General features: G+C 32.4%; 1 protein-coding gene across 1 annotated transcript in view; it reads right to left on the bottom strand.

The window, feature by feature from the left end:
• Positions 1–2,837: 2,837 nt before the first annotated feature.
• The window catches only part of LOC142333496 (vacuolar protein sorting-associated protein 45-like), a 43,760-nt gene continuing 31,374 nt past the window's right edge, over positions 2,838–15,223 (bottom strand). The window contains exon 5 of the mRNA XM_075380748.1: positions 2,838–3,098. Within this exon, the coding sequence (XP_075236863.1) occupies positions 3,084–3,098 (15 nt within the window). The 3' untranslated portion in view covers positions 2,838–3,083. The remainder of the gene's footprint in view (positions 3,099–15,223) is intronic.

Consider the following 15,223-nt stretch of genomic DNA (forward strand, 5'->3'; position numbering starts at 1 on the left):
TGGTTTTACTAGCGTCTTATTAGGGTGTATTTAATTCTGTTAAATATTGTTAATATTGAACTAATGTTGGAAAAATTTACTAGATAATCACATACATTTAACTTATTTCAGTAGATTCTATACGTTCAACGTTTTCAGAGGAAGCCTAGATAAAAATTCTAAAATCTTGTCGAATTAATAGTCTAGTTAATTAGTAAAACAATTTTATTAATTAATTGTTTAATAAATATAATTTATTTGTTTCATCTATCAGCATCTTTCTTTGCTAATTTTTACGCGTATGAAATTATCGTATCAGTTGGTAGGTTGTGGCTGTTGACGAATAAACAGCGCCAGTAGAAGCAAAGCTTTTCACTAACGATGTGACGTTTTCAGTAAGGACCCCAATCCAGCCAAATGTAAATGATTATGTTATGCATGTTTTTATATAAGTGAATGAAAGGCTAGATAAGAGGCTTTGTAGGACCACCATTAATGACAAACCTTGTTCTAAAAATAAGTATTATTCTATAGAAACGAAACAGCGCACTCCAAAATACACGACGGCGTCGTTCATAAATACGTACGACGGCGTTTTAGTGAACTAATTCATAGTTTTCAGCATAATTTTAAAAACAGTCCCGAATTATACAGGTTGCAAAATTTCTTTTTGAAGATTACGTTTCATGTCTTAGACTATAAAACCAGGAATATTAATTAATTTCTTCTTTAAAATATGTCAATCTGTAAAGCTTATAACACAATATATATTAAATATCATTCATATATATTATACACAGAATCTCTAAAATAAAGAAAAGTTTTATTAAATTTTTATTTTTATTTGTTTGTACATAAGTGTTGACATAAAGTCATAACATACATTAAAATACATAGGTTATATGCAATAAACATATATAGTCAATATACAAAAATACTATTTATAAATTAATAAATATGCTAATTTATACAAATGATACTGAAAGTATTACATTTCAATTAAATATTACCTTTAAAAAAAAATTTAAACTGTAATATTTCTTTTTAGTTTCCCAGCTATTTATTAATGGATACATGCGGTTATATATTATATATGTGAGTATGTATGGATATTTGCCGCTATAGCCATGACAGGAAAGTATATAGATAAAAAAAAATCTAAAAATATTGGTCTTTTTTTAGAAAGGATTTTGATGCATTTCTCAATAAATTAGCTGCCTCCATACTCCCTGAAGTTGGTGGCAGTTTATTAAATATTTTTGAATGTAATTGAAGAATGCTAGACAGGGTCATCAAACTATTAGCCTTTATTATCCTTAATTAGTTTCTATTCCTGATACAATTCTAATAATTAAATTGTTTGAGAGAAACAGATCTTTATTATTAAATTTAAGTAAACCAATCTGAAATGAAACTAGTTCTGTCACTATTAAAATGTCATGTTATATCAAAATGCAGCTCTTTAAGAACCAAATTATATGTAAAAACTGATTGCCTTCTTTTGAGATACAAAAATCTGCTTCACAACCACCAACTGCATTCAAGGAACCAGATTTAATTAAGTTATTAAATAAGAACATCAAGGATTTCACTATATAATGTTCTTTAAAAGTCTGATGGAAATAATACACATATCAGTAGTAAATGAGTTTTTTTAATTTTGGAAAGCAGATTAGATCTCTCCCTCACTGATAAGTTTAATCACAAATCTATACTTACAGGACTACATATTCAGTAAAGATTTATTGCAAATTTGACTGGCACATTACTTGTATTAAGGGTACAATCAATTTTACAAAACTTTAGTTTAATTGTTAAGGCAATTTGTAACAATCAGGATTAGCAATATAAAGTTGTATATTATCATTGCTAGTTTAATATTATTCCAAATTTTCTTGTAAGGGTTTAATGAAGAGGAAATTATTACAGTTAAAGTCAGTAACATTTCATCTTTTAAGTAGTTGATGGTGAAAATTATTTACTGACAGGAATTTTATTAATATCCGCTGAATTTTTATCCTTTATACTTAAAATACAAGTTTTAACTTCTTTTTAAAAATCAATTATTAAATAAGTAACATTTTTATTTTTTATTTATAGCCACATTGATTAACTCAATAGCAATCTCCTTTTTTAATTGTGTAACATATATGTATCAAAACTTTTTGTGTTTTATTTGATGAAAAATATACAAAACTTTCAAATTTTAAACTAAGGTAAAATGTGCATTTTTATAAGATATAGCTAGATTGTTGCTAGATTTTGTTGAAATCTAGCAACAAAAAAACATGCTCATCAGTAAGCAATTAAAAAAACATGCAAAATTTGTCGGCTCATTGGAAAGAAATACTCATTTTCTTCAGTTTTATTTCTTAGGAACTGAATATATATATCTATTTGGGAAATCTTAATGTTAACATAGTACATTTTTTGGTTTCACTGGGTGAAATCATATCAATACATCTCCTCACGCAACCATTCACTTTACATTAGGCCTCTTCAAACACCAAAGTACTGAACCAGTGAAGGATATTAACATACAAAAATTTTTTATAATTCAAATTTCAATTTTTAATGCAACACCAGGGATCCGCATTGGTAGATCAATGGTATGCCGGTGATGTTAAAAAGATCCTCTAGAAAAAGATCCTTAGACAGATCCTCTGGATTTAGGCAGAGAACCACCAGCCTTACCATCAAAATCACATGGTAGTCTGACTCCAAATGACTCTGCATATCGCAGGTCAAACTTTTGCAACGCTTTTGCCAAACAAAAAAACTTTTAGGGGATTAGTATCCCTCTACTACCTTTGTTTCCTTACCTTGATGAAATAAAGCCAAGGAAATCCCTGCAATCTGGCCACAATTATCATCGTCAAGTGAGCTATGAATGATCTAATTATAAGAGACATTTCCACAACCCTCTAGGAAGAATTGAACTTCTTCCTCAGTCTCGATACAATAGAGCTACTGGCAGCTTGTAGTCGTACAACCAAAGCCTCCTTTCTTCCCTAACATCAGGGGACTGAGATCAGAATGAATCTCCCTTAGGTAACAAACTTTCTAGTTCAAGAACTCAATTTTTAAACACACTCAAAAAAAAACTATATTTTTCTTAGCTGCAAAAAAAAAAGAAAATCAAACAGAATAAAATACACTGAAGCAATTAACATTAAGCATTGAAAACAAATCACATAATTAATTAGAAAAAATAAAAATAACATAATGTAATTAGAAATAACACTAAATTTGCTCCTAAAACTTTTAACTTGCAGATTCAATCAATGTCAAGATAAACCAAACCTCAAGCAGGTACATCTATACTGTACAGAATCCAGAGCTTTTTTTTATTTTTTGTTTAACCTCCAGGACCACTGTTAGGTACTGCTTCAGAGGATGAGATGAATGATTTGTAGCCTGTGAAAATGTCATGTTTGACCAGGATTCAAACCCGGGACCTCCAAATGAAAGGCCGAGACGCTACCACTCACACCACAGAGGCCGGCATGGAATCCAAACCTTGATTGAATGCAAATTGCTATGCCATATTCAATTAAACATATTTTTTGCTTAGTGATAAAACTGACAAAGTCCAATTTTTTTTAAATTGTACTTTTTGTCAGAATGTAATGTCATCATCATCATTCACTAAAGGCTACAACTTGTCGATTTAGCCACATCACTCTCATCTCTGCCTCTCTCTCCAACCACTATATGAACCAAGGCCCATCTCTTCTTTAACATTATCGATGATGGTTGCTCTGGGTCTACTTCTAGGTTTTTTATCCAAAACCTTGCCCTCAAGTATATTCGTTAAAAACTGGTCATGTCGTATTACATGTCCTGTAAATTTTGCTCTTCTTCTTCATATAACATTTAGCAAGGACCTTCTCTCATTCACTTCTGCTAATACTTGATCATTTTTTTCCCTATCCACCCAGCTTGTTCTTGTTATTCTCCTCGAAATCCACATTTCCATTACTTCCAATCTTCTTCTTTCTGCTTTCCCAAGCATCCGTGTTTCACACCCGTAAGTTAGAACACTCTAGACAAGTTTTAGCGAACTGTTTCCTTATTTGCATACTCATATGATTATCAGTCAGTATAATTTTATCTTCCCAAAATTAGATATCTAATGAAACCAGAAGGATATTGAAGCGGTTCAAGAATTTTCCTTCACCCGACCGGCAAAATCTGATGCGATTATATATTTTTAACACTCCTGTCTAAATCCAGGAATTTCGACATTCAGTTTTTTGGCATCGCACCGGTTACATATTTTAATCGTTTTTTAAATATCTTTCAAGTTCAAGTAGTTAATTTCAGGGTGATTTTTAAAAGTTGAATTAAGATCAAACGTGTTTCTAGAAGATCGAAATATATTTTGAGCCGTGCGCACACGTTGCTCTTCAAGTTCTGAGAACAACTTCACGTCTTCTAAAACCGTAAATTCTGATAACACTAGAAGTTTTACTACTTAATTGTGACCTCGTCGACCAAAGGAATATGAGAATTTTAGTACCGAATTGAAAGTCGAATCTACGCCGATTATGTGCATCGTGTACTCTGATGTAACTTTTCAGTTCAGTGTATAAAAGTCTACAGAGTGCTACTTTACTTACCTTGGGATGAGTTGTCGCTGGTCGCCGCCAGAGTAGAGACAATTACATTAAACACAGAAAATCACACGACTATATGAAGTCGATAATGACTTGGACAATTCCTATCGATATAGACAATTACATTAAACTTAGTTTAAGTTTTAGATTATTTATTTATATATTTTTCTAGCACTTATACATTTTTCAAAATCCTAGGAATTCACTACAGATTTATTTTTGCATACGATGAACCATTTTTCAATTATTAGAATTTATAGCGTTATCGATAAAATCCAGGAAGAGGTGACCGAGAAACTTCATTACTAATTTTTTACTTCCTTGTACAAGATTAAGGAAGTATTGTGATCGCGAAAAATTTCTGTTTTCAAATTTCAACGGAAATATCCATTTTTACCACCCCTGAATCCATTTCGGCCAGTTTCGGCGTGATGTTTGTACGTATGTATCTCGCGTAACTCAATAACGATTAGCCGCAGAATGTTGAAATTTTTGTTACTAACCGAGTGGAAATCGGTGGCGTATGAAAAGATGACATCCTGTCCGGGATTCGAACCCGGAACCTCCGCAAGATTCTGCCTACTCAGCCACAGAGGTCGACAATTAATAAAGTATTACATTTATTTCACTTATTTATATATTTTTCCTTAGCGTCAACCGATGATGATATCTCTAGTAATCGAAATCGGCAATTTAATTTTAGATTTTAAGTAAAATTTTTTATAATTTTATTTTTGGCTTCCAATATTGTTTTGCAATTTAAAAATGTAAAATAATAACGATTATTTAAAACAATAAAAACGTAATTATTCTCAAAAAAAAAAAGAAAAAAAGAAGTGATTTAGCTGAAAATTATGATAAAAAATATTTTATCAACAAAATCTTGATGTTGTATACCATAAATAGCGGATTTAATTAATAGGCAATCGGGTTATTTAAAAAAAAATATTAATTATTTAAAAAAAAAGTTATTCCTATGAAGATGCTAAAGGTTGAGGAACATTCCTGTCTTTATTTAAAACCCGCGCGCGCACACACAATATATATATAAAATAATTTTATAAATCGGAACGTACATTCATTTATTATTATTACCTAGCATATATATATATATTAGATTAAATGAACATAACTGAAAGTTTGATAAAACATCAACGAAATGAATATTACGGAACTTCACAAAATTTAACTTTTCCCTTTTCCCTTTACCCTTCTCCTTCCCTTTTTTCATACCTCCTTTCCTTTTTCCCATTTTCAGTTCTGTCATATTCGCTTTCCTGTTCCCCCATTTTTCCTTTCTATTTCCACATTTCCCCGTTTCTCATCTTTCTTTTACTTCCCCAATTCTTTTCCCCTTCCCCTTTTTCGATTTTTCTCTCTTTCCCTTTTCCGGTTTTTCCCTTTCTCCCTTTTTCCTCGCGCGTAAAACGGTCCGGTAGCTTTTTAGTCTATAGCGGACACACATTCGGAAAAATTGAAACTGAATCGTAAAATATTTAGTATAGCGTGTGTTGCTTTTTCGTCCAACAGATAGCGCTGTTTTTAAAAAAAAATCATGTTTTTACCTGTCACAGGCGCGACATCTTAGCAATATAAAAAAACCGCGCGTATTCGAACGCAACGTTGCGTCAAAATTTCAAAGCGATCGGTGAAGAACTTTCGGAGATTTAAGATTTTGAACGAACGAACATTTACATTTTTATTTGTACATATAATATGTATACACAGTGTCCTTTAAAGATACGATCAAACTCTAGTAAGCGATTCTAATTCTACTTAACATACTGAAGAAAAAATGTCCGGTGAACATTTGTTAGAAAACGCATATTTTTCTGTGTGTTTTTGAAGAAAATCATTATTTTCCAAGAACGGTTAGAGATAACGCAATAAAATTTTGTAATTTATTTTAAAGTAACATTTTTTAATAGGAAAAAATAGCCTATTGGGTTTTTTTTTATTACCGGTTTATTATCGTGGTTTACGATCAAAATTGCTAATTTTAGCAATTTTAATTAAAAAATTTGATTTAGTTGTCAAGTGAGTCACGATAAAAAAAAAGCAAGATAACCAACCGCCTTATCGTTTTAGGCCTACTTTTTTGCCATAACTCTGTTGTTTGTCGTCGGATTTTACGACAAAGGTGTCGTTTTGTTCATAAAACAATTCTACATAATTTTTATGATACAACACAATTTGATAAATTTAGTAATTCCTAAGACATTTAAGATTGAAAATTGAAACGACCGCCATTTTGAAATTTGGCAACGAAGAGTATCGTTATTTCTTTTAAAAAAATGTTATTTTAAAATAAAGTACAAAATTTTACTACGTTATCTTCGACCGCTCTTAAAAGATATGTACGAGTGAAAATGAAGTGTAATCTTGTGCGGTCTCAGATCGACCGTTCCTGATACGTGTGGTTAATTGAAACCCGACCGCCAAAGAAGACCGGTATCCACCATCTAGTACTCAAATCCGTGTAAAAATAACTGACTTTACTACGACTTGAACGTTGGAACTCACGACTTCCAAATCAGCTGATTTGGGAAGACCCGTTCACCGCTAGACCAACCCGGTGGGTTGTATAAACGTCTACTAAAACTCAGAAACCGTTGTGGAACGACAAATGATTCTTCTTACAATGCTTTTACGGGATTAGTTTCAAGCGTAAATTTATGACGGTAACTATATTATTATTATTATTATCGTGCGGTAACTCAATAATTAAAAGAGACCTCATTGAAGACCGACACGATTATCGCCGGTTATAAAAAATTATTTTGGGTTATAATTTCTCATCGATACATTATATAGAATTATGGATTCGCCTCCGGATTTGATTGAATTTAGAATATACCTTATTTGGGACGTAATTTATTCGTTACGATTGCAATTATCGACGAAAACGCCTTTCACCCGAATTATGGCTCTCAAAATTTACATAATACCCTAATAAAACATTTCGTAATTTAGTATTGCACGTGAAAAATATAAATTAGTTTATAGTGAAAGTGTCACATTCGATTTAAATTAGCTAGGTACGATGATATAATTGTACGTACAATTCTGTGAAGAAGGTATCGAGGAAACCTCTTCGCTACTCTTCCTTTTAACAAGTAACCCTTTTTTTTATTTTTGTAATGGTTTTGACAATTTGTAATTTTTTTCAAAAACCGGGGGATGACTGCTGACATTAAACTTAAGGATTATATATTGTACAAGTATAAACAAAGAATTAAAGAAAAAAGAACTCGTTGCATTAAATCTTAACGACAATATCAAATATAAATAGAAAGTGCGGCGGTTCACAGCGCCTATACGCGAGCCGCCACTGTTTAGGCGCCTAACAAATAAAACAATAATCGGTGAAGGCGTCTTGTTAGTATGAGAATTTATATTACAAAAATAATTGCCGTTTTATCGTTTCGTTATAACGTAATAAAAATCTTTGCTAATAATGGATTTTAAATCTACACGTATAAATGTTATTTAACAGTTTCTGAAAAACATGAAGGTTATATTTGTCATTTCTCAACGGTCGTTTTTAACATTTTATCGAAATAAATATTCTGCTTAAAGATGATTTTTAAAATATAAATTTCAAACGTTAAGAAATTAAATAAATAAAGAGAAAGATACATAACTATTTTAAGTTTTTCGTGTAATTAGATATGTCTAATCGTCTACTAAATTGCCTCTTTTCTTTACAGTTTCATGTAGAATATAAGAAAATTCATACGACGAATTAAACAGAAATTTGTGCTTAAACCTATTATCGATAAATAAATTAATTTTATTTAACAAATATAAAATAAACGTATACTTACAATATAATGAATCCATAATATATATTCATTCAAATCAAAGCATTAACGCATTAATAAAAACCGACTTCTACAAGCACCGGGAGTCGAATTAAAATGTACGCAATACCACGATGAAAGTAACAAGGTGTCGCACACCCGGCGTTGCGCAGTGGCTCGTCCCAAAATCCTTTTCCTGCCGTGATGTTTAAATTCGTTTATGCGGTTGGCGCACAAACAGAAGCAAGACATCAATGCGATTAAAGGAAGAATTATGAAAAATAAACAAACTTTTGAAACATAAAAGAATAAAATTTATTGACGTATATGAAAATTAGCTCAAAATGTGGATTTTTACTCTAATATTTATAAATAGGAAGTGCCGTACTCACGTGTGCGTGTACACGCACTTCCAAATAAATATGGAGTGTAGGTTTTTTTGTTTATTTTATATAAAATTTAATCGACTGTATATGGAGTCGAGAATTATGATCTGAATGAGTAATTTCTTAACGATATAATAATTTCTAATAATTTTCCTTAATAAACAATTTACCTTGAATTAATTATTAATGTACTATTAGGTACAGAACGGTTCAGAAAATAATTAACTTTGATTATTTTAATTCAAAATGAAAATATAATGGAAACATTTTATATGAAATAGAAAATAAAATAGTTTTCATTAACATAAAAACTAAAACCGACCCTTTTGCAATTGTTCTCTTTATTGCACGCGGTTTAAAATGGTTTACCTAGAAAATCCCTTGCATTTCATTTGACTCGTTAGAAAAATAAGTTTATCGAATATAAAATTATTTTTCACTAAACAACAACTTTTTATTTTATTTTTATTTCGGTATTATAAAGTAATATTCATTTTGGATCCGTAAAAAAATAAGTAATATCTCATTTTCCCGTGTAAATTAGATTATTAAAAGCAATTTCTTTCAAAAATTGTTTTGCGATAATATTTTTAATTAAACTAAAAAATCATCGATTCCGAAGATCGACCAAAATAAATAATATCAGATCTTTAGTTATAACATTTTGAAATAAGTTATCTCCCGTTTAGTTGATTTTCCATTTTAACAGCATTAAATAGTTTCACATAATAAATGGAAAATAATTTTAGTAAAAAAAAAAAATTATGAGCATAAAAAAAAAAATTATCGGTGATTCGATACCGAACCCCACAAATAGCAAAAGGAGTCGTTACCGTAGAGCCACAAACGCTACACGAAGACTTTGTGTCAGTTGCACTTCATAAGATGTGTCCCCTGTATGTTTGTTTAGGTTTTCATTCGTTATTTTGAATTTTATCTTAATTAACAATCGATTTCAATACTCATAAGAATCAATAGACTTGTATAAAATATTTATTTTTATTAAGGATTATTAAAAAAAATTGTTTATTATTTTTAATAAATATTACGACTTTATCAGTGCCAAATAATACTAATTCATATTGAAAGTGAATAATCGTTCATAAATATTCGATTGTTAGCTCGTTTAATCATTATCATGTATTTAAAAGTTTGTAAAATTTTTGTACGACTAAAAACTTTTGTCCCAAAATCCCTTACTTATAAGTTCAAATACCCCGGTAGAAAATGAGATTTTTCGGACGAGCGTATACGCATGCGCGCCGAATACTGTGCGCAATGCTACACCTTGTTACTTTCATCATGGGTTACACCAGGAAAAGTTTTCCCTTGCTGTTAGTTTCATTCATAGTTTTAAGCTCCTCTGTCTTTCAAGTTTTTATTTTCTTATAAGAAAATAATTTAATGAAGTTACCGATTGTAGGGTTAATTTATTACCTATAAATTACACCTACACTTAGTTGTGATTTGACCGGTTGGAAACGTCGATAATTAATCTGGTATGCGAAACTCAAACCAGAAAAAATATAAAATATTGAATATATATGTTTTGTAAGACCTTAATAAAAGGTCTTACTTAATATTTTTTTGTATATATTAGTAGATTGTCACGTGGTTTTATTTTACATTTTACTAGTTTCAAACTTATATCTTTACTATCTTTTTTTTCTTTGTTTTTTTTACCTCTGGGACCACCGTTAGGTATTGCTTCAGAGGATGGGATGAATGACAATTTTTGTAACGTGTGAAAATGACCGGGATTCGAACCCGGGCCTCGGATGAAAGCCAAGATGCTACCGTTTCCGCCAGAGAGGCCGGCCAAGCCAAATATTTTATCGCCTGATAAGATACTTCTTTTGGCCGAAATGATGACGTAAATTAAATCGGTTGAATAACAAGTTACTTTCTGTCGGTTTTATTAGATGACAAATTATTTTTTAAATAATGCTAAACTTCTTTTTTTTAAAAAAAAACCTGTATTCTCTATTATATTAATAACTATAGCAAAAAATTTGGCGGCAGCAGTTTTGTAGTGGAAATTGATAAAAGCATATTTACAAAGAAGAAAAAATAACATTCAGACGGTAGATATTTGGTGAAATTTAAAAAAATAGAACTTCCTTTACACGATTCCTAACAAATTTCTTGTCTAGATAACAGACAGTCAAAACCGATATTATCGAGGAACGATTAATCATTTACTCTGAATCACGGTAGTTAAATCGAATAAACACTTGTCTTTCTAACATTTTAGTTTAGGAAATGTATAACTTCTAGACAAAGAGAACATTATACGTATGCAAAGCGCATAACGGTAAAACAATCAACGGTACAAAGAGACTCCATATGCTAATATCAGCAGCACATCACGACCGTTGATTCTTTCATAAACCCGACGGTTTATTAAGAGCTTCTGGCCAAAATTAAGGAAAATTCAATTCCATTAACAAAAAAAAGATCGATCGCTGCAAGGAAAAGCCAAGCGGGCCCCTGAAAACTCAAATACTTTTTTCAACCCTTATTTTTAACAAAATGAATCGACTTTTATAAATTCTTTTGTTGCAAGAATAAGGTAAACCGGTTTCACACGACTTACGTGAAAGATTTTTTAAACTGAAAATTACATTATTATATAAATATATTTAAGTACTTTTCATTTTTTGTAGACTTCACTGTTAATTATGCTGTTATTAAAGCGCAATGATATTTTCATGCAAAATTTCAAGAAAATTAACGGGTAACTTCGGGTAAAAATAATACATATTTCTGGATTCCTACATTCTGGATAGCAGTCTCTTTACATAAGTTTCCTGATCGTAAGTTTTTCCTGATATATATTTTCGGCAAGTTTCTTTCCTTTGAATTTTTTGCGAATGGCTTTTTAATAATAAGTAGAAGTTTTTGACCAAACCGAATGAAAAAAAAATCAACTTCAAAAACAAAACTCCATTAAAATTTAAAAAGCGATCTGGGAATTTACTATCTCTGGAAATATAAGAGTGCGATCCATTGCCCTTTTCAATTATGCAACTGCTTGTACTAAACAGGGCGTGTTTTTATTATAACAACAAAAAAATTTCTGTTAGAAGTAAATCATCCGGTTTATGCAGATAACATGGCAATTCTATTAGAAGTCAGAGACAAAAAAAATATAGATATTAATATTACAGGAAATAGCCGGTAAAGTCGGATTATAAATCTCTTTTGGAAAGACTAAAGTTAAAGATAGAAAATATAATGCCCGAGAGATGAAAACAAATTACGGAAAAATTAGAAGGGTAGATAAATTTAAATACATATACTGAAGGACGGTTAACATCAACAGGAAAACCTACTATAACTCTTAAAAGAGCAAGAAAGATAGAGCAGCTTATCAGATCTGCTAGAATACGTATAAAATAGCACTAACCGTACGTACCAATAAGGCATTATATACTATTGAACATTCATCACAAAAAAAAAGTCGGCATCCAAAACTCGGTAGGGGAAGAGCCTTGTGACAATCCTGGCCGTCACACTACCCCGTCCATTCCTAGCCTTGATGGATTTAACTGAAGGTCGTCTTTTAGATCCTCTAAACTCGATAGCATAACACAGTCATCAGTTTGGCCTGTCAAGATGCCACCGATTTAAATGCCTCGGCAGATATTTCCATCAGCGTACGAGTATTTACACAACCTACTAATATTGCTTTTGTATAGCCTCTTCCAACCGACTCGGTTTAATAAACTTCATTTGAAATATAAAGAAAAACCTTGTATTTCATAAATACATATCTAGTACTCGTACACCACACGAAGTAATTTATAAATACAAGGGCTGTTCAAAAAATAATGATAATAGTGACCCTAAGGGAAAATGTGCTACGAAGGGTGGTGGTAATACTCCGTACCATCGTGTATCCCATTCTTTTAGCCGTGTATAACGATCAGTTTCAAGTCGATCAGAGCCGTGTGTGGACGTATGTGATGATTCGCCTACCATATCCGGCATGGATAAACAGTTGGAGCTACATTGTAACGTAAAATTTTACTGAAACTCGGGAAAACCGAAAAGACGCGTATGAATTATTAACTGTGGTGAAGATGTTATGAACCAGGTGACCTTCTACAACTCACCGGGTTGGTCTAGCGGTGAACGCTTCTTCGCAAATTAGCCGATTTGGAAGTCGAGAGTTCCAGCATTCAAATCCTAATAAAGGCAGTTATTTTTAAACGAATTTGAATAACAAATCGTAGATACGGGTGTTCTTTGGTGGTCGGGTTTCAATTAACCGCAGATCTCAGAAACGGTCGACCTGAGACTGTACAAGACTATACTTCACTTGCACTCGTATATATCGTTCTCATTCCTCCTCTGAAGTAATAACAGACGGTTTGGTGGGGAAGCAAACGAAAATCGTAACCGTAGATGAATCTTGAATGTATCACTACAATCCGGAACTGAAACGACAAACTTTCCAATAGAAAAGGGCGCAGTCGCCACCTCTCAATAAAGCAAAGATGAGTCGCAGCGCCGGTAAGGTTATGATGATAATCTTCTTCGATTTTGGGGTTTTTTGTACCAACAGCTGTCCTTCAAAGCCAGACGGACACGACATATTACAAATTGGTTTTGATCCTGATGTCGCGTCATTTTGAGAAAAAACGGTCGCAAAAGAACACTAACGAAATTTTATTCCATAATGACAATGCACGGCTCACACTGTAGTTGTTTTCGTCAACGCTCGCGGCATCGCAACTGTATCCCACCCACTGTACAGTCCAGATTTGGCCCCTTCCGACTTCTAGCTGTTTGCTGAAGTCAAGTTTCCGCTCTAGGGACAGAAATTCATGACCGATCACGTGGTCATCAGAAGATGAACACGATGCACAAACAAGAGCACTGAAAAACACAGCGAGGAAAATGTCTCTGGAATGCGTTATTTCAAGAAATTACTAACTCACTATTCGGTTACTTGGTCCACAGGTTTGTGAATATTTTCTCAGAGGGTAAATAAAATTAAAATTCTAGTGTTCAAAAAGCGACGCAACCTTATGGAAGAATGTTTCCTTCTTTTGTTCCAGGTTTAATCGAGGAAAAACGGGTTACACAATGCAGTAGAGAATATTCATTGTCTCTCAATACACTAAATGCACCGGTTACACCCAGACTGCCTTCACAGAAAAGTACGGTGAGGATGCTCCAAATAAATCCTCCATCAAGTGACTGTAGAGTTCCAAGAGACAGGGAATATGGCAGATGCAGCTGAAAGTGCTAATACCAGAAAAGTTCAGTTCAGTTGCAAACTGTATTTTCTGTTAGTATCAAGAAGTTTTGCAACGCCTATCTAATCAGACTGGTCTTTCTGTCGGTAGTGCCCACACGGCATTGCACAAGAGCTTAAAGATGCAACCGTACAGAATTTGCATTGTTCACGAATTGTTACCTGCAGAAACTGGAAAACATGTAGTTTTCTGTCAGCGGTTCATGTCATCTATAACACCAGATCAGGAAGAACTTGATGATCGGTTTTGGTCTGACGTGGCACGGTTCCATCTTGATAGGTAAGTAAATGCACAGAATTCACGCATTTTGTGTATGAAAAATCCACGTCAGCTGCACGAATCTCCTCTGCACGGGCAAAAAGTGGGTGTTTGGTGTGCGATGTCACATAGGTGAATCTTCATGGCACTCTTTCAAGACACAGTGAACAGTGAGCGCTACATAAAGATAGTGCAACAATTTGTAACATTATATCTGTAGGACCGGCTAGAGTACATATGGTTCCAGCAGGATAATACTATGACTTTTTTGGATCGGTGTTTATGGATAAGTGATTTCGAAGGGATTGTGACCCCCTCGGTCTCTTGATTTATCCTCTCCTGACTTTTTCTTGTGAGGATACCTTAAGGATGCTGCTTACAAAACTCATTCTCTCATCGTTCCTGAATTGCAGAGCAAAATTGAACGATGTCTTGCTGCAATTCCCCAACAAACATTAAATGTGTTTAAGAATATGCAACGTCATAGTCGGTTACATGAACCCCGCATAATGGAGGCTACTTTCAACACCAACTGTAACTTACTCATTTTCCCGTAAGGTTGCATCACTTTTTGAACACCTGTATAATAAAAAGGTACCCGTAACCGAGCGTCTAAAATTTTCTTTACTAGTGACAATCAGATGGAACTTTTAACAAATTTTAATTTAAACTATTTTGTGACTCTTTTAACTTTAAATGATTTAAAACTTTAACCTTTTAAGGTGACAATTACAATTTTAAACTTGAAGTAACATTTACAAAAATATATACCGATTGGTGGTCATTTATTGAATGTAATTTAAAAATAAAATTCTTGCACAGTTCTATGCAAGAAGACCAACTTTTCATAATTTTATTTTTTATAATCTTCAGCACAAGAAATATGCAAAACATAAATTAAATGAGAAAAC

This window comes from Lycorma delicatula, chromosome 12 (genome assembly GCF_047948215.1).
Source record: "Lycorma delicatula isolate Av1 chromosome 12, ASM4794821v1, whole genome shotgun sequence".
Classification (NCBI taxonomy): domain Eukaryota; kingdom Metazoa; phylum Arthropoda; class Insecta; order Hemiptera; family Fulgoridae; genus Lycorma; species Lycorma delicatula.